Source organism: Rutidosis leptorrhynchoides, chromosome 2 (genome assembly GCF_046630445.1).
Source record: "Rutidosis leptorrhynchoides isolate AG116_Rl617_1_P2 chromosome 2, CSIRO_AGI_Rlap_v1, whole genome shotgun sequence".
Classification (NCBI taxonomy): domain Eukaryota; kingdom Viridiplantae; phylum Streptophyta; class Magnoliopsida; order Asterales; family Asteraceae; genus Rutidosis; species Rutidosis leptorrhynchoides.
This window is the reverse complement of record NC_092334.1, coordinates 371876015-371896464: the sequence shown is the minus strand read 5'-3', so window position 1 is coordinate 371896464 and position 20450 is coordinate 371876015. Positions and strand designations below refer to the sequence as shown.

The 20450-nt window shown below is 35.9% G+C and overlaps 1 protein-coding gene across 1 annotated transcript; it reads right to left on the bottom strand.

The window, feature by feature from the left end:
• On the bottom strand, window positions 1–6939 carry LOC139892061 (eukaryotic translation initiation factor 3 subunit E). The gene is made up of 8 exons (XM_071875093.1): window positions 6648–6939; window positions 5692–5846; window positions 4748–4975; window positions 4533–4654; window positions 4196–4415; window positions 3899–4041; window positions 381–518; window positions 1–280 (listed from the first exon to the last, which is right to left on the bottom strand). Exons 1-8 carry the CDS (start codon window positions 6859–6861, stop codon window positions 181–183), a joined length of 1320 nt encoding a protein of 439 aa, XP_071731194.1. The 5' UTR covers window positions 6862–6939; the 3' UTR covers window positions 1–180.
• Between the last annotated feature and the right edge of the window lie 13511 nt (window positions 6940–20450).

Below are 20450 nucleotides of genomic sequence, written 5' to 3'. Positions count from 1 at the left end.
TTTCAGCATTATGTTATGTTTACCATAATTTTAGATTCAAATCCCAATTGTTTCCAAAATAAATTCACAAGAGATACAGACATTAATCTTCTCATTGCTCAAGTTCAAAACACTAGCAGGAAAATACAAAATAAGCGATGTAAAAAGTCAAAATCTGCTGAGCCAATACTGCAAGCACACCTATCGAGCGGTTTGTGCCTGAGCATGTTCCATGAGCTGACTAACTAACTTATAAGTACGCCCCGATAGTCCTTTTGTGTGGTCAATAAGTTGCTCATACCTATCAACCAAAAAGGATAAAGTCATGCACCATTGTGATTCACTTAAAAATATACAAATACCGAAGATAGTTATTGAATTAAATTTATGTTTGTACTTACACGTTGGGATGATTGGGTTCCATTACAACGGTTCCAGTTTGAGTGTCGATTTTAGCATCAAGTTTTGAGGTTCGAATGAGATTCAATATCCACCTTTCAGCATCCTCGTAGTTAAGGTTCAATTTTTCAGCAAGCACACTGCAAACAAATTTAGCTAACATATTTATTAAGTCACCATATGACAATATTCACTGATCAGTACTGTTAAAACAACTATTTTCTTTGCGAGAAGTTCTCAGATTAAAATTACCTATTAGCCCATTATCATCAATACAACTGTAAATGTTCAAGAATAGAATAGAATTCTACACTTGAAAGATTAAAATAGCAAGACTTTGTTGTTAAAGATTAAAATAGCAAGACTTTGTTGCTAAGTAGATTAGAATAAATAATGGAAGTGTAGAATAGAAATACTTAGAAGATTGAGTGCATTATTTGAAGATTTGTTTTCTTATACAACTCTTGATTACAACTCCTATTTATAGGCTACCAAAAACTAACTTTCTTAACCTCTAAGAAATCTTAGGAGCTAAGGATCACGAATACCGATAATTACTTAACAATTAAGGATACTAAAATATCTAGGTATCCTTAATGGATAAGAATACTTAATGGCTAAGTATTCTTAATAGTTAAGAATACTTAATAGCTAAGAATACTTAATAGTTAAGTTTTCTTAGTAACTAAGTTTTCTTAATAACTAAGTTTTCTTAGTAACTAAGTTTACATAACATAAGATTAATGTCTAATAACAAGCTTAGATACGCTAACACTCCTCCTTAAGATTGTTGTTAGACATCATAAGCCGAATTTTCAATTGATCTAGCTTCATCCCCGTAAGAGACTTTTGTAAGCATATCTGCCAATTGATCACCAGAGGTGCAATATTTCAGCTAGACTTTTCCATTCTTCATGGCTTCTCGAATAGCATGATATTTGATATTGATGTGTTTGTTCTTCCGTGTTGCACCGGATTCTCTGCTATAGCAATAGCAGACTTGTTATCACAATAGATTACTGTTGGACATTCTTGAGTTAGATCCAAGTCGGACAACACATTTCTCATCCAAACAGCATGATTAAGAGCATATGCGATTGCTATATATTTTGCCTCTGCAGTAGATTGTGCGACAATTCTTTGCTTCTTTGAGTTCCAACAAAATGCACTTGAACTCCTCCTAAAATTATGATTCATCAAATGAGCGTCGATCTCAGAATACCACACCTTTGGTGCTTTCTTTAGACCATAGAGTGCCTTATATAGTCTATATACTTTATCTTCTTGGCCAACTACTTCAAAACCTTGAGGTTGCTTTACATAAATCTCCTCCTCAAGTTGAGCATTCAAAAATGCAGATTTCACATCAAGATGATGAATTTTCAATTTGCGTTGAGCAGCTACAGCTAACAATAACTTGATCATGTCATGACGAGCAACTGGAGCGAAAGTCTCTCCAAAATCCACATCTGCAATTTGAGAATATCCTTTCACTACCAACCTTGCCTTGTATTTATGAACTGAACCATGAGGTTGAAATTTAGTTCTAAACACCCATTTGACACCTATTGCATTCTTACCCTTTGGCAAATCAACAAGCTTCCATGTTTTATTTTTCTTAATGATTTCAAGTTCTGCTTTCATGGCTTCATTCCATTCATCATGTTTGGAAGCTTCAATATAGCTTTCGGGCTCCATAACAACGTGATTACAAGACTCGTAAACATCAGCAATTTTTCTGGTTCTCAAAACTTCGGTGTCAATTGTGTCTTCGACATCAACTTCTGGATCATCATAATGAGATTCATTTTGGAGATTTGAAATAAAAGTTTTATGCCTTTTAACTTCTTTTATATTCCAATCCCAATAGGTTCCTTCATCAACATTCACATCTCTACTTTTGTAATCGACATGCGATGCCATGAACAAGTGTTCATTTGCTTCCTGATTTTCTTCAGTGACATTTTCCAACTGAAGTTTCCTTTGTTTGGCCTTGATTTTTCTTTGCTCTACAATATCTTTCAATATGTCCAAATTTTTTGCAAAAATTGCACTTAAAGTTTGGTTTATCTTTGAACCAACAATCAACTTCTTGATGATTTGTATTTTGACAAACTTTACATGGAGTGAAAGTACCTTTCTTTGATGTTGAAGAGGAGCTTCGTGAGTTTGAACTTTTATTTTCTTTATAATTTCCTTTCTTATATGTGTTTTGTCTTAAATTCCCAGCCTTGTTATTTTTGAAAGAAGCTTGAAAAGCATCTTCAACCTTTTCTTCGGATCTCATAGAGACCCTCTGTTCCTGTGCTTGAAGCTTACTGGTTAGTTCAGAAACCGTAAGCATGCTAATATCACAAGATTCTTCTATTGCGGAAATTTTGGCTTCAAACTTTTGAGGGACACTTATCATTATCTTCTCCACCACTTTCTGGTCTGAAATCTTGTCACCATGAAGTCTAATTTGATTAACAACATCCATTATTCGGGATGAATAATCTTTCACGAGTTCATCATCGTTCAACAATTCAAACTCTCGTCTGAGAGTCAATAATCTGACAGCTTTTACTCTATCAGAACCTTCATAGGTATCTTGGATTTTATCCCACACAGCTTTTGGTGTGTCCAAGTCCATTATTGAGGTGAAAATTTGATCAGCAAGTCCTGAATGTAAACAGGTAAGTGTCTTGTCTTTCTTCAGCAACTCTTCTTCATAATTTCTTAGTTGAGCAACAGTTGGGTTTGCTCTGAGTGCTGGAGGATCTTCATTAGTCTCTACAACCTTCCATAAACCTTGAGACTTCAAATATGTCTTCATCTTTATGTCCATTAAATGTTGGAATTGTTGGAGCAGTTGAACTAGATGCCATGTCTAGTTTAAAATTTCTTTTACCGTGAATAAAACAGCCCCTTAAGAAGAAAGCTCTGATACCACTATAAATGTTCAAGAATAGAATAGAATTCTACACTTGAAAGATTAAAATAGCAAGACTTTGTTGCTAAAGATTAAAATAGCAAGACTTTGTTGCTAAGTAGATTAGAATAAATAATGGAAGTGTAGAATAGAAATACTTAGAAGATTGAGTGCATTATTTGAAGATTTGTTTTCTTATACAACTCTTGATTACAACTCCTATTTATAGGCTACCAAAAACTAACTTTCTTAACCTCTAAGAAATCTTAGGAGCTAAGGATCACGAATACCGATAATTACTTAACAATTAAGGATACTAAAATATCTAAGTATCCTTAATGGATAAGAATACTTAATGGCTAAGTATTCTTAATAGTTAAGAATACTTAATAGCTAAGAATACTTAATAGTTAAGTTTTCTTAGTAACTAAGTTTTCTTAATAACTAAGTTTTCTTAGTAACTAAGTTTACATAACATAAGATTAATGTCTAATAACAAGCTAAGATACGCTAACAACAACAAATTTATGGTATTGATTTTATAATATAACAATAAAGAGTAGGTCTTTTTATAATAGTGGAATAATATATGACAAACTGTATTTGTACCCCATGTCAATTCGCTCATGTATCCTGCAGTATGTCTCAAATATAAAAAGACGAGCATTCTCAAGAAACTCATCCTTCATTGGCACCACAGTATAATTGCTATCTTCAACTCGTTTGCCCAGAAAAGGGTCATTAAGTATCACCTGCAAGTACACCATGCAAGTTTAGCAAATATCAATATCAATTATTAATTAACATATAATAGCCACCAATGTGCTTCTAAAACATTTGATATGTTGGAAGATCAGTAAATTCATACATATAAATTAAATAGTAATAAACAAGCCAGAAACTTACATCTTCGCACTCTTTCATCTTCTTTTGTGCTCCATCAAAGTCAAAATTGACGTAAACACATGCCAAAAACTCGGTAATTGGATCTGCAAAAGAGTTTTGCTCTTGCTGAATGACTTTGATGAATTCTTTGAACTGCGGCCTTCTCTTCTTGTTAACAATGAATGCAGTAGCAAGGTAACGCAACAAATGCGGAGCATTTGTTTGAATGGCATTTAAGTACCTACAAAACACATTTCATAATTAACATTATCAAACAGATATAACTTCAATTTAAACAATAATGAACAGCAAAAATGTAACACATGTGATATGATGATTGAACTCAAAGGAATATTACTTGTCCTGATTGAACAAGTCGATAATTAGTGTTCTGCCATTATCATGGTTGAAGAAGATGAATAAACTCCAATGCATCAGCCATACCCTACTTTGAACTTGATTCAATGATGAGGTAAAGTTCTGATAGACAGAAAGAATAATCTAATTAATTCTATAAAAAATAAAAAATAAAAACAATAATGAAATGACTATTAATAGTAACCACGAAATGACCTTGGAGTCTATTATATCTTTCAAACGGTTAAGTTCTTCAAGGGCTATATCCCAATTCTGCATGAGTATTTCAGCAGCTAGTTTTCCCCATAACGCACTCAAACTCCTTTCAGCATTGGTGCACAAGGCTCGGTACTGGTATAAGTAGTCAGCAGCTCCTGAGTAATTCCCGCACTCAAACTGAAATTTTGCATATTGATACAATGCTTCTATCTGTTCTGGACCAATCTGATTCAACGTATAAAGTCACATAAGTACCACAACAGCCTAAGTTAGAGATACAAATTCATAAAGCTACAAGCATGTTCAATAACCGCAAACTCATGAAATACACGGCGATAAATTAATATCAAGTAACTGCCAAGAACTATGTCAGGGGACTCGTGATTCATTAAAGCAAAACAAAATGACACAATTAAGTGGATGTCTAGATGAAAAACATATGTTAAAAGCTATAGAAATGTTCAATAAAGATAAGGATAAAGCATTTAAAACCACGTCCGTTCTAATTTATACGTTACAACTAAATTTGGGAGCTTTAAACGTCAATGCATTCAAGAAAAGTAAACTATAACATATTGGCTACTTTAACAGAGTTTTTGGTTACAGTGATTGTGGCAATTATATGTTACCTAAAGCTCCACAAGACCACAAGTTCAACAACAAACCGACAGACACTTAATATTAAAATTATAATGATTGTGGCACGTATTACCTAAAGCTCCACAAGTTCAACATAAAACCAGCAAAATTATAACAATTTATTTGAAGGATGCCTACACATAAACAGAACATATTTGCAATAGCAAAAACTGTTCACCCATTCAAAGTAGCCTACAAATTATTAGTAATTTATACAGTCATATACTGTATTTCTCAACAAGTATGTTTACTACATAACAATTAGATAATGAAAAATAGTAGATATAAAAAGTGGAAGTTACCTGATAACGGTCATTGAGCATCTGTAGGTTATACTGCTTGTCAGCCCTCAACTCTTCAACTGAATTTGGATTCTGCAAAAATGTAACCAATGGGGCTGCTGCCTCCTCCAAAGACTTCAACCTTGCAACCACCTCTATTCTCCTGTCCACCATATCTGTTAACAAGGCCCCATACCATTAGTTAACATAACCATATGATTTGTTATTACAACAACAACAACAACAACAACAACAACAACAACAAAACCCAATACCACGTGAGTAGTGTATGGGTTCCCCTATTCGAGAATAAAGACGAGTCATTTCTCCACCCAGAGTGAAAACACTCTCAAAAGTAGAGAAAGTCATCCCTCTCCCTATTCAATGTATAGAGAGATTGCTTCCGAGTGGACCTCCGGCCAATAAGTAGGAAAAAAAATTTAAAAATAAAATAAAACTAAAAATAAAATTGAGACGCCATCTTCAAACATAAATACAGAACATGTTTAACCCGAAAGCGTACACAGACGGAGTGCATAACGTATACCCACACTTAAAAAAAGTTAACCTTACCTACATTCAGAATATAATAAATCCAAAAAATGACCTAAAGTAAAACCAAAATATCTCACATACAACTTAATACAAATTCACACCTTTTCAACATAATACAAAAACAAAATTAGCTTAGTAACAAAGAATTTGAGATCAATTTAACAAAAAAAAAAAAACACATCTTGTGCCCACCTATTTTTGTTTAGATTGATTGCAGTATTACTTAATTTTTATATTAACAATCTCATCAAAAACCTAACAGATTGTGCACATTCCAACCTTCGAAAAAAATTCACATACATTAAAAAAAAAAAGATAAAAAGCACTAAATGTACCTAATAACATTAGTACAATTTCAGAGTCATGTATAACGCGAAATCACACGCATAAATAAAAATAGATATAATTATTTTAATTAATACCTTGGGGAACATCTTCAGTGTGATAAAGAGACTTGTGAATATCCATAGCGTAATCGACCATATTAGTGTTGTTTAAAAGCTCGATTTTAGCGGCCAAAATCTGATCGTTAGGGTAAAGCTCGCGTTCTTGAGTGAATTCTAACAGCGGAAACACCAGATGCCTGTCGAGATTTGGTGCAATTCGTGGTGTTAAATCGTACTTAGCCATCGCCATGGTTGAATTTTGAAGCTTTGTTTTTCTAGAAGATGTTCAGATCGAAGTTAAAGAAGTGATTTTTTTCTGGATGAGGAATGGTAGTGCTAGGCGCTGGCTAGGGTTTTGTGAGTCCTCCTAACGCTTTTTGTTTCATTGTATGCTACTTTTGGTCCTTTATCTTTTCTTGATGTCAAATTTTACCCCTTTTGCTTTGAGATTAAAGAATACTAGTACTAGTACTAGTACCTAGTACCACTAGTAACATTATACATCAATTAACTTAGAAAAAAAGGTTTTTTTTTTTTATGTTTAAACTAGTTTTCGAATCCTCGCTTTGCGTCGGGAGTTCGATTTTTAATGTATTTTATTGTGTTTAGTTACGGAGCCTGCGAGTGAAAAATTAACATATATATGAAAAGTACCCTAAATATTTAGCGTTTTTTAAAAAGTGTCTGTTTTGCGTATAGTTAGTGACATTGTGTTCATCAAATTATTTCGAGTTTAAGGATGGTGTCGGAAAAATTTAACTCGTTGCGAGCGAGAAGATATGACCTGTTGAATATTTGAGTGGAGTTTAGTTAAGATATTTTCTGAAAATTTTGATTTGACGCTTTAACCTCATGTGTTGGGGGCAGATTTTGTAACACCCGTGTTACATCCGTCCCACATCGGTTGGAGAGGGGAACGAAGCATGCCTTATAAGGGTGTGGAGACCTTTCCTAGCATGACGCGTTTTGGGACCACAAGCGCAGCAGATCTCATGAGAACTCTGCAGTTAAGCGTGCTCAGGCGAGAGCACTACCAGGATGGGTGACCTCCTGGGAAAGTGCTCGTCGTGTGTGGTTGCCAAGAAAAATCCGTGCGCCTACGGGCAAAGCGGACAATATCATGCTACGGGGAACGTTTACCTGGGATGTCACAGATGGTATCAGAGCCAGACCCCGGACCAAACGTGCACAGCGAGGACGCTGTGTCCCATTAGGGGGGAGGATTGTAACACCCGTGTTACATCCGTCCCACATCGGTTGGAGAGGGGAACGAAGCATGCCTTATAAGGGTGTGGAGACCTTTCCTAGCATGACGCGTTTTGGGACCACAAGCGCAGCAGATCTCATGAGAACTCTGCAGTTAAGCGTGCTCAGGCGAGAGCACTACCAGGATGGGTGACCTCCTGGGAAAGTGCTCGTCGTGTGTGGTTGCCAAGAAAAATCCGTGCGCCTACGGGCAAAGCGGACAATATCATGCTACGGGGAACGTTTACCTGGGATGTCACAGATTTTAATTTTTGAACAAAGTGTGGGGGGTTTTTGTGGTGTTACTTGAAAGAAAGAAGGGGAAAAAAAGTGAAAAGACGAAAATAACCCTGGTACTATTTATAAGTTTTGTCTAATAGTTAATATGGTAATTAACCGGAACAATGAGTAATTTTATTCAGATATACATCATAACTAAGTAATCACGTTGGCATTTGGAAATTTTTCCTTGTCACGTAATATATGTTACTAATGTGGTTTGAATCTTTAACTTTTTTTAAAGAAGACAAAATTAAGTCCGTCATCTCTTAACTTGTATCCAGCCTTCTTAGGTCGTCCTTTTTCTTTTTTTATCTGTCGTCGTCCCTATTCTTATAGTTAATATTGTCGGTTGGCCTTCTGTTTACCTTCCTTCACATCTTTCTGTTAACCTCAAGCATGTGAGAATCATGTGAGGGTGTTTAAGTCTATTAACTTCTTCAGGGAAGACGAGTGTAACTTGTTCCCATTTAAATACACCTCAAGTCGTCCCTTTTATCCCTTTACGTTCAATGAAAACCAAATTGTAAACCCTAATTTCATATTCAGAGCAATGGTGAATAAGTTCTACCAAATTCGTGAAGCAAATGTTCATTACGATATTGATCAACTTTATGGTAAGTATTACTCCATTATTCGTGTGTTATTTCTTACAAAATTTATGTTTTTAACCAAAATTCTATGTTTTGCAGAAAATACTAGTACTTTATTTTCTATAAAGCTGCATCATGGTGGACATTTTACTGATAATCCTGGAAGGAAATACTTGAATGGAAAGGTAACCTACATCGATGTGATTGACATAGATTTCTTTTCATATCATGAACTAGGTGAAATTATTCAAGATTTAGGTTATAATGGTCATGGTGTCATAATTTTTCACTTTTTAAAACTTGGTTATGATTTGGATTCTGGTTTAGAACCTTTTAGTAGTGATGAAGATGTTATAAACTTGAGTAAGTTTATAAAGGAAATGAAGGTAATTAGTGTCTTCACTGAACATGGTATGAAACCTAAAGTAAACCCATTTAAGAGTCCAAGCACTAAAGTTAAATTTGTTTTAGAATAAATTGTAGAGGAAGAAACTCCACTTGCTCCAAAGAAGCTGCAATTAACGCCTATAGTATCGCCTATTTGGATTCTTCAACGTCGATGAAATACGAATAACAGCTGGACGGCCACAATTGCAAAGCACCATTGTTATAATTGCAATTTAAGGTTAGGGTTACAAGTTATGAAAGGGGGAAAGTATGATAAAAGGGACGACTTGAGGTGTTTTTAAATGGGAACAAGTTACACTCGTCGTCCCTGAAGAAGTTAAAAGATTTAAACACCCTCACATGACTCGCACATGTTCGAGGTTAACAGAATATGTTGATGAAAGGTAAACAGAAGGACGACCGGCAATATTAACTATAAGAATAGAGACGACGACAGAAAAAAAAAAAAAAGACGACCTGAGAAGGATGGATACAAGTTTAGGGACGATGAGCGTAATTTTGTCTTTAAAGAATATCACAACACAAACCATTACATTATTTTGTGACAGTTGAACTTCATTTTCTTTTGTTTTAATAAACTTTTCAAGAGCATATATGAAAACAAAATGTCAAAATTTAACATCCAGTGATTAACTCTTAATAACCAAATTTACATGAACGAATTTGATAGAATCAAAGTAACAACAACAACAACAACAACAACAACAACAACACTCAATCCCACATATGTAGGGTATGGGGGAGGTAGGACGTAGACAATCCTTCCCCTATCCTAGAATAAAGAGAAGTTATTTCTCTACCCCGAGTGAAACACTCCAAAGAGTAGAGAAAGTCTTCCCTCTCTTCATTCGACGGATAAAGAGATTGCTTCCAAAAGGACCTCCGGCCAGAAAATATTAAAAAGAAAAGTAAAATAAATAAATAAATAAATAAAAATAATAATAAATAAATAAATAAATAAGTAAACAAATAAAAACTAAAAAATAAAAATAAAATAAATAAACAATAAAATACAAATAAAAATAAATAAATAAATAAATAAATAAAATAATAGTAGTAGTAATAAATATTAATAAAATAACAAAATAAAATAAATATATAAATAAATAATATAATAAAATAAAATAAAACATAAATAAATAAGAATAAACTTAAACGCCATAAAAATGGTAGTATCCGATTTTCATGGGTTTTAAAATCGTGTATGGAGTTCGATTTAGGCTCTAAGTGGCAATCAAGTCACCAATAAAACGACGTTTGCTGTTGACTCGCTTAAAAGAGTCGTATAAAATAAATGAATAAATAAATATATAAATAAAAAACTAATAATAATAATAAATAATATAATATATATGTATATATATATATATATATATATATATATATATATATATATATATATATATATATATATATAAGGAAACGTACCTCGAGATGTTATGCGGGCTCACGACATATCCCGAAAAGCTACAAAATACATATGTGACCACATACTAAGACTATTTGTAGTGGTTGGGGGCGTGGGTTGGCGGCGTGAGTTGCTTTTTGTACCTTTTTGTTGACTAGGATATGTGGGTTGTTTTTGTGGAGTAGTGGTGGTGTGGGGTTTTGGTGTGGGTTAGGAGTATTGTGATGATGTGTTAAAATATAATTGGGTTAAATATTAAAAGGGGGTAAAAATAAGATTTTTAAAATAATAAAAATTAATAAAATTATAACCCACTCCGTTGCAAAGCCCGTTGCCATCCCAGGAACACTCAAACTTTTGCTGTGAGCCACGCCTTGATACGGTTGGATGGGGGCGGCGTCGGGTGCCATGTCACCCCCCAACGCCGTTGCAACATACCGCTACAAGAGGTCTAACAACCATAATCACACATAAACCCACATAACTACAAACATAGACAAACAAACAGAAATACCTACATACATCCATACATACATATACCTACATACATACCTAAAACCGTACCTAAATATACATAAACGTACCTACATGGAACATAACTACCTAAATACTTACATACATACATCACATACACACATACACGCATACATACATACTAACATACCTTCATATGCATACATATAAAGCTACAAAAATACAAAAACATGCATGCATCCATACCCATAAAAATTCGAACATATATGCAGTGACGGAGGATAATAAGGGGAGGGGGTGCCATGGCCTCCCCAAAAAATTTTGTTCTCAATAGCAATTTTTATGATTTTAGGGACTAATTATGTGAAATTCAAATTTTGATCCCATCAAATTGAAATTTAGATATCTAGCATACTGTTTATTCATTGAATTTATTATTTATTTCTATGGATTTTTAAACTTTTGTATTCATTGTGTATAGTAATATATAGAGTTATATATAAGTATTATTTTGTTTTTTTTTTATATCAGTATGAGATCACCCAGGTGGACTTAACCACCCACACACGTTCATCTCCTGTAACATTACATGCTTATTTTATTTAAAATTTAGCAATTTAGGGATATTTTAGTGACCTTGAATAATTAGTTAAACAAATTGAATGTAACCCTTATTTCATATTGAGACAACATGTTTTGATTGGGTTTTTGGCGCCCTCATTATTAGTGTTCAAGCTTCGTCACTGCATATATGCATACATATAGACAAACAATAAACAAACATACCCAAAAATAAACCTACATACCCAAAGACATGTGTTACATACATACATACACAACCATACATACAAACACATACACCCACATACATACACCCACGTACATACCGGCAAACACATTCAAAGTAAATGGTAAGTTAATTACATTACTATGTTTTGTGCAATGTGTAATGTACGCCAATATCAAAGAAACTAGTTTTCGTGGCGCAGATGATTATAGGGCTTAATGATAAGCTCATCTTGGTTTTATGTATCATTAATTGGGAGTGATTTTTTTATGGTTAACTTGGTTGTTGGACTCGCTTTGTGAGCTGACTAATTCAAAGACGACTACTCACTTTCCGGTAAACCCAGTCATCGCAGGTGTTTTTTTTAGCTTTGTGTATTCGAACCCATTACATATACTTTGAAATAGATTCATTAATTTAATTAAGTTACGGAGTACAATTTGAGTCGGAGCCTAACACATTTGACTACCAAAATCAAACGATCTATTTGAACAACATATTGAGATTAGATCCTAGCACATTGATCAAAACACAAAACAAATGAAAACAAAATCTTTGAGACAACAAAACATGCGTCTATGTGCAGCACAAACTAAAAGATTCAATGAAATATTGATTGAAAACTGCAATTGATGGCGTGAACTTGTGACAATCTACTAAAAGTATTCCTAAACCTGCAAGAAGCCTTATAAACCAGTTGATGATCCCACCAAACACCTAGACACAAAATATGAGCAAAAACACCGAGCACTAAAGACTAATAAAAAACCTTCAATAAAGACACTCAACTCCGCATGAAACCCTGAGAGGGAACCTCATGAAGCACTGAAGAAGGCAACGAACCTACCTAAAAAGAAACCACGGAAGAAGGCAACGAACCTACCTAGCAAGAGAACGCGGAAACACACCGAATGTCGAGGATATTAGAGACAGTAATAATTACACATCCGAATTAGGTAGTGCAGCGAAATGTGGGAGGATAACGAGAACACGAAGCTAACTATTAAAAAGAAACCACAACGGAAAAGCAGGAGAAAAAAACCGCAGGTGACGTAGTGAATTTGAAACCAACAACCGACAGGCCTCAAACAAAAATTACATTGAAACGCCAAATAACTCGAAAACACCATAATACAGCCGATCAAACGCGACAAAAACTCTAAATCAACCTAATAAGGTTGTATATTCAAACCTAGTGAATAGAATCATTGATGGTGATTATACAAGAATAAGGGAGATGCGCAAATATGTAGTAATTATAGAGGCATAAAGTTACTTAGTCATACTATGAAGCTTTGGGAGAAAGTGATTGAGACGAGGCTCCGACGTGAGACAAAGGTTTCAGAGAACCGGTTCGGTTTCATGCCAGGACGTTCGTCGATAGAAGCGATCCACATCGTTAGAAGCCTTATGGAGAAGTATAGGGAAAAACAAAAGAACCTACACATGGCATTCGTAGACTTGGAAAAGGCTTATGACTGTGTCCCGCGTGAGCTGATTTGGAAGACCCTTAATGTTAGGGGTGTCCCAAGTAGATATATAAGGACTATTAGAGATATGTATGAGGGGGCGAAGACTCGTGTACGTACGACAGTAGGAAACACTGAGTTTTTCCCAGTAGAGGTAGGTTTACAACAGGGATCGGCCCTTAGCCCATATCTTTTCGCTTTGATTCTAGACGAACTGACTCAAAGGATACAAGATAACATCCCATGGTGCCTAATATTCGCGGACGATATTGTATTAGTTTCGGATTCCCAGGATGAGCTTAACAGAAGGATAGAGCAATGGAGGAGCGCCCTAGAATCAAATGGCCTACGGATTAGCAGACTTAAGTCGGAGTACCTTAGATGCGATTTCAGGACGAGCGAAGAGGAACAAGAGGATATTGTGGACGTCCGAATTGGGGACCAAATTTTACCTCCACAAGAGTCCTTTAGATATTTAGGCTCGATGCTTCACAAATCGGGAAGGATAGATGAGGACGTGACACATCGTATACGAGTAGGATGGCTGAAGTGGAGGGCAGCGAAAGGGGTATTGTGCGACAAGAAGGTACCCCTCAAATTGAAAGGGAAATTCTTCAAGGTGGCAATCAGACCGGCCATGTTGTACGGATCGGAGTGTTGGCCAATGACGAAAGCCCAAGAGAGAAGGATGGAGGTGGCAGAAATGAGGATGCTTAGGTGGACGTGTGGTAAGACAATGCTAGATTTGATACCAAATGGAGTTTTTAGGGAGAACTTGAAAGTTGGGAACATAACCAACAAGCTGAGGGAAGGACGACTAAGATGGTTTGGACATGTTTTGAGGCGCCCACTTTTAGCCCCGGTTAGGAGAGTCGAGACCCTTGTTGTTGGGGGCGTAAGGAGAAGGGGTAGACCCAGACGTAGGTTGGAGGATAGATTGAAGCTTGACATGAAGGAGCTCTTATTGACTGAGGACATGACTTCTGATAGGAATTTGTGGAGGAGTAGAATTAGAATAGATGACTAGACTTTACATTTTGTTTATTTTTTTTTATTATATATTTATATTATATTTCCTGCCTACTTACTTGTGTGCCTTATCGTATTGGCTGTACCTGTATTACGGTTATATTATATATCTATACTTATTGTAGCATTTTCAGAGGATTTATTGCACTTTATGATTACATGTTTGTATTACATTATATAGCAATTAATTTATACATACTTACATATAACATGCTTTTATGCTATCATTGTATGCTTATTTGTCTATGTTTACATTGTATACCATCTATCTTATACTGCATAGTATACCTACATGCTTCTTACCAACATGTTTTCGTATACTTATTGTGTAACATCCCGCGTTTTTCCGTTAAATTTAATTTTAACACCGTCTTTTTTTTTTAAACATAATCTTTCGTATTTAAATTAATAGTTTCCGTGAGTAACGTTCATTATATTTCCGCTATTTAATTTTGACATCACCCGTTTACTCGAGCGTTTTAAAAATATTCGTTTGGTTAATTCCCGCACCCGCTTTGAAACTTGAGGGACAAATCTTGTCACTTGGCCAAATTGGAGCAACTAGTCACCACCTCCCACCATTATCTCCTCATTTCTTTTCTTTCTTCTTTTCTCTCAACCAAGAACTCCCATCCTAAATTCTTCATCATCTTCAATCATCATCCAAATTCAAGCAAGGAATCAAACATCAAAACAAATTGTACTTTTGGAATCCTCGTTTCATCCTCTTCGATTTGATACTAGTCTCATGGCATGGGGTAAGAATTTCTCATGAAACCCTAACTTGTTAAATTCGTTTTTAGACTTGTCAAGTGGTTAATTAGTGTCTATGGCTCGTAGGGATGTCGTGTATGTAATTTGTATGCTCGTTCTTCGTGTTTTGAAAATATGACATGAACACCCAAATGGGTCTAGCTTAATCTTGAGTTTTGGTTGCTCAAATGATGTTATAAGATAAAGTGTATGTGTTAAAAGTGTTAGTTACTTCATTAGCTTCGTTTTGATATGTTGGATGATGAAAAACTAGCTCAATAACATGAAATGTGTTTTTGGTGAATCGATTATCGTTTTGGTAGGAACTTGATGCGGTTGAATGCTAGTTGAGACCCTTGTTTGAATGTATGCTAGTTAACTAGTTAAATTGTATGCGTAAATAGCTTCGAAATGGTGTGATGTATGCTAGCGTTTGATTAGTGAATCATAAGTCTCATTTGTGTCGAAATTGATTTTGAAACGATAACGTGGCTAGTGATTTTGACGTAGTAAATGTTTATTGAAACTTGGAATATGCGTCTAGTTGCAATGTATGCGTTATTACCTTCAAAACGGCATATCGTATGTGTAAATTGGATTCCCGAATCATAAAATACGTTTTACGAACTTGAAACTTTGAAAATAAACCTTTCTTGATCAATTGACGAGTTTTCGGTTATTGTAAATAATGTTTTTGATTGATGATATGTGGTTAGTTGTATTCCTCGTCAAAATACCTTTTCGACGATATATGATAGGCATTATAAGTGTTTGCGGGTCAAGAGTTGGGTTGGAAAATGTTTTGGTTCGTGCATACTTTGAAAAACAGAAAGGTGTCTGCCCAGATGGTGGCGCGGCGCGCCCCATCCCCGCGCGGCGCGCGGATTGGCCTGGCCAGATTCTGCTTTGTTTGGCGCATTTCACGCGAAATGTTTGACTAGCTATCGACCTCCGATTCACATGAAACTTGTTTTAATATACTTGTATATGAATATTTAGCATAGAAAAATAGTCCGGGACCCGACCCGAATGCGTTGACTTTTTCGTTGACTTTGACCAAGTTTGACTTTTAGTCAAACTTAACCAAACTTTTATACAATCATTCTAACATGCTTATATACTTGTTTCTTGTATGAAACTTGACAACGTGATTCACATGCTATACTTAATCGAGTCGTAACGAGCCATAGGACTAATTGAACACATTTCGCCCGACCTTGTGTCGTAACCGGTTAATTGATACAACTTATTTGTTTAGGTCAAGGCTAAACAACTATCATGCACACGTTTACTTTGTGAAGTACTTTTATACTCGTGCACTCGAGGTGAGATCATAGTCCCACCTTTTCAACAACTTTTTATACTTTTAAATTGTGGGCTGAGAAACATATACTTTGTTACATTTTGTACTACTTACTTTTATACTTTGAACACAAGTACAAGGAAAACAAACATTCCACAGCGAGTTAGAACAAAAATCCTCAATTCGATTATCATTAGTTACACTTGCAGGGTGTAAGCGAGAACTTATATTGTGTGGCCATACGGGTTTGACAAACCCTCATTACGGACGGTTCGCTACCGTCTACGGATGAAATATATTTTCGAGAAACAGTGTATGTTCTAACACTATTGTGATGGGGTTCTATGGAAGGAAACGTTAAGTCTTGATAATTGGGTGCTCGCGAACAATACTTTTGGAATGCAAACGATTTTGATAATCAACTATGGGAATACTAAATCTTGTGGTTCAAAAACAACGTTTACAAATACATCTATGATTTCACCAACGTTTTTCGTTGACAGTTTTCTATATGTTTCTCAGGTTCATACTCGGCTACTTGATACATGCTTCCGCACTCTTTGATTACTTGATTGGAGTCTACCATGCATGCATACGCTAGGGATAGCATTTTTGGATTCAAACTTTTGTCTACTTACTTACGCTATTTATAGCAACTGTGGTTTCAAACTAATTATGTCGCAAGTTATTTCATTCATACTTTATAACTTTGTAAACTTAAACTTATTGTCGATCCGTTGTTAAACTAAACTTTGTACCTTTCAAATGAACGCGACATAATTTTGGTCAACGAGTCTCATATAGGGACTACGACCACGCAACGGGACCTAAGTTAACGACGCCGTCAATAACGGTTTTGGTCGGGTCGTTACAAGTGGTATCAGAGCGTTGGTTGTAGGGAACTAGGATGTGCATTAGTGTGTCTAACAGAGTCGTTAGGACGCATTAGTGAGTCTAGACTACAACCGGATAGTTAGCATTTGCATTCTGACATACATTTGCTATAGATAGCACTTACTTGACTACTTGTGCATTATACTTGAATCATTCTTAGGAAAACTTTTTAATGGTACCCAACCTTTATCATACGAACCCGTATTCCGCCACTTTTTGGTAACACACGTGAATTCAAGGTTTATACGCGTACGGATGACCACGACTTCGTTAGTCACTCTAGTTCGGGAATTCTGACTCCTTGGTTGTTATCCACCCCGTCTCAGCTTACTATCCACAAGTGTTGTAAAGTTACCACCACCACTCTAGATGAGTATCGTCATCACTATTTATCACTACGGTTGCGTACTACTCGTTATCATGACTCGTTACTCTTTTCATACCTAAATACATTTTTGTCTGACTCGAACCGCATTGACGTGAACAATCATTTATACACTTCCCTCGGGGAACGCTTCCTTAGAGTTGCAGAAATTCTTTCGATTTAATACGAGTCACGTTTGAGACGTCGTTACATTTTGTTCATTTTAGGTCTTCACGATGACACGAACTTGAATCTATGGAGTGATGTGGGAATGGAGGTATGAGTTAGCGTAATATAACGACACTCGATCAACGTGGTTATATTACGGTAAGACATACCAAAGTTCTAGTGACGCGTGATGGTGGTTAGACTCGATCAACCTAAACACCAACATGTGCCATGTACATGACTTCATCTTTTCAGGTTTGGACATCCGAAAACTCCGAGAATATTTATAACAACCATACCGGGGACACACCTTCAATTATTGTCAAATTATATTTATGCTTCCGAATGAATTACCGATTCCATTCGACTTCAACCGTATGTCACACGGGTATACTAGCTCGTCCTCGCGCAGTCTTATTGACTAACTACAATTTACTCGTTATGCTCACATCGGGGCGGAAACTTCTCTTGCATCACCCTCGTACTTCCGGTTCAGGAGGTCCTTATTCTAAATTCTCAATGGAGAGCGACTCTTCACGTCATACAAGTATTCGCCGCGAGGGTGGATAGTCCTAACAATCGTTTTCAAAACCCGATAAGAACTTGCCCCGACGAACGTTTTTGGAAACCGATAAATCTTCCGCGACGCGAATTTTCTTGAGAAACTTGTCCTAGCTAACGTTTTCAATTCCTAGCAAACTTGTTCAATATGCCTTAGGGAAATGTACCCCGTTTCGGATCGAGATCCTCGTTTCACTTCTAGATTTTGGAGTACCTTACAAAAAGCCTCGGGACCGCGTTTAGACATGAGTACCGCGTACCATCCACAACCCGACGGACCGAACAAACATGCGATTTAAACCTTGGAAACCATAATACGAATTTGTATTACCAACTTCAAATTTACTTGAGAAGAGTATTTTCCTTTAGCCGAATTCTCTTACTACAATGATTTTCATTCTAGTTTTAACGTCACACCTTTTGAAATCTTATGTGACCGGAAACGTCATTCTCCTTTTGTAGAACCAAGTTAATGAAAATCAAACCACCGAACCCGAGCTAATTCATGGAACAACCAAGAAACTTCTTTAACCGCAGAAAGGCTCGAGACGACCGTAGTCGCCAAAGGAGCTATGCCACTGTTAGACGTAAACTTTTCAAATTCCATGTGGAAAACCGCGTAACGTTAAAAGTCGCATCTTGAGGAGGTGTAATTCATTTCGGTAAACGTAGAAAGATAAATCCGCGATATTTTGACCCTTTTGAAATCTTGGGGCGTATTGGACCCGATGCATACCGTTTAGATTTTCCGATTCATTTGAGCTCCGTTCATCCTACATTCCATATATAAAACTTGAAGAAGAGTCTTGCGAAACAAGAACATGTTATCGTCTTCGACGAACCTACTATCGATGACAAACTTTCCTTCCTAGGAGAACCGGTTGAAATTTTGAATCATGAAACCAAACTTCAATCCAACGTAAAAATCCCGACCGTCGAAGTTCGTTGAAATACCCTAGGACGTACTTCTCCCTCACTCGTAGAATTGGCAACGCAAGATCTCGAGGAAGATTCAACAACTACTACTTCCAACTAAATTTCGGGACGAAATTTCTTTTGAGGTGTGGATAATGTAACATCCCGCGTTTTTCCGTTAAATTTAATTTTAACACCGTCTTTTTTTTTAAACATAATCTTTCGTATTTAAATTAATAGTTTCCGTGAGTAACGTTCATTATATTTCCGCTATTTAATTTTGACATCACCCGTTTACTCGAGCGTTTTAAAAATATTCGTTTGGTTAATTCCCGCACCCGCTTTGAAACTTGAGGGACAAATCTTGTCACTTGGCCAAATTGGAGCAACTAGTCACCACCTCCCACCATTATCTCCTCATTTCTTTTCTTTCTTCTTTTCTCTCAACCAAGAACTCCCATCCTAAATTCTTCATCATCTTCAATCATCATCCAAATTCAAGCAAGGAATCAAACATCAAAACAAATTGTACTTTTGGAATCCTCGTTTCATCCTCTTCGATTTGATACTAGTCTCATGGCATGGGGTAAGAATTTCTCATGAAACCCTAACTTGTTAAATTCGTTTTTAGACTTGTCAAGTGGTTAATTAGTGTCTATGGCTCGTAGGGATGTCGTGTATGTAATTTGTATGCTCGTTCTTCGTGTTTTGAAAATATGACATGAACACCCAAATGGGTCTAGCTTAATCTTGAGTTTTGGTTGCTCAAATGATGTTATAAGATAAAGTGTATGTGTTAAAAGTGTTAGTTACTTCATTAGCTTCGTTTTGATATGTTGGATGATGAAAAACTAGCTCAATAACATGAAATGTGTTTTTGGTGAATCGATTATCGTTTTGGTAGGAACTTGATGCGGTTGAATGCTAGTTGAGACCCTTGTTTGAATGTATGCTAGTTAACTAGTTAAATTGTATGCGTAAATAGCTTCGAAATGGTGTGATGTATGCTAGCGTTTGATTAGTGAATCATAAGTCTCATTTGTGTCGAAATTGATTTTGAAACGATAACGTGGCTAGTGATTTTGACGTAGTAAATGTTTATTGAAACTTGGAATATGCGTCTAGTTGCAATGTATGCGTTATTACCTTCAAAACGGCATATCGTATGTGTAAATTGGATTCCCGAATC

What these genes read in the sequence shown, in the direction of transcription:
- LOC139892061 (XM_071875093.1), bottom strand. Translation starts at nt 6,861, where the DNA reads ATGGCGATGGCTAAGTACGATTTAACACCACGAATTGCACCAAATCTC. An exon ending in TGCTCAATGACCGTTATCAG is followed by an intron (nt 4,976 to 5,691) that starts GTAACTTCCACT and finishes ACGTTGAATCAG; the next exon opens with ATTGGTCCAGAACAGATAGA. An exon ending in CATGAGCGAATTGACATGGG is followed by an intron (nt 519 to 3,898) that starts GTACAAATACAG and finishes ATTTGTTTGCAG; the next exon opens with TGTGCTTGCTGAAAAATTGA.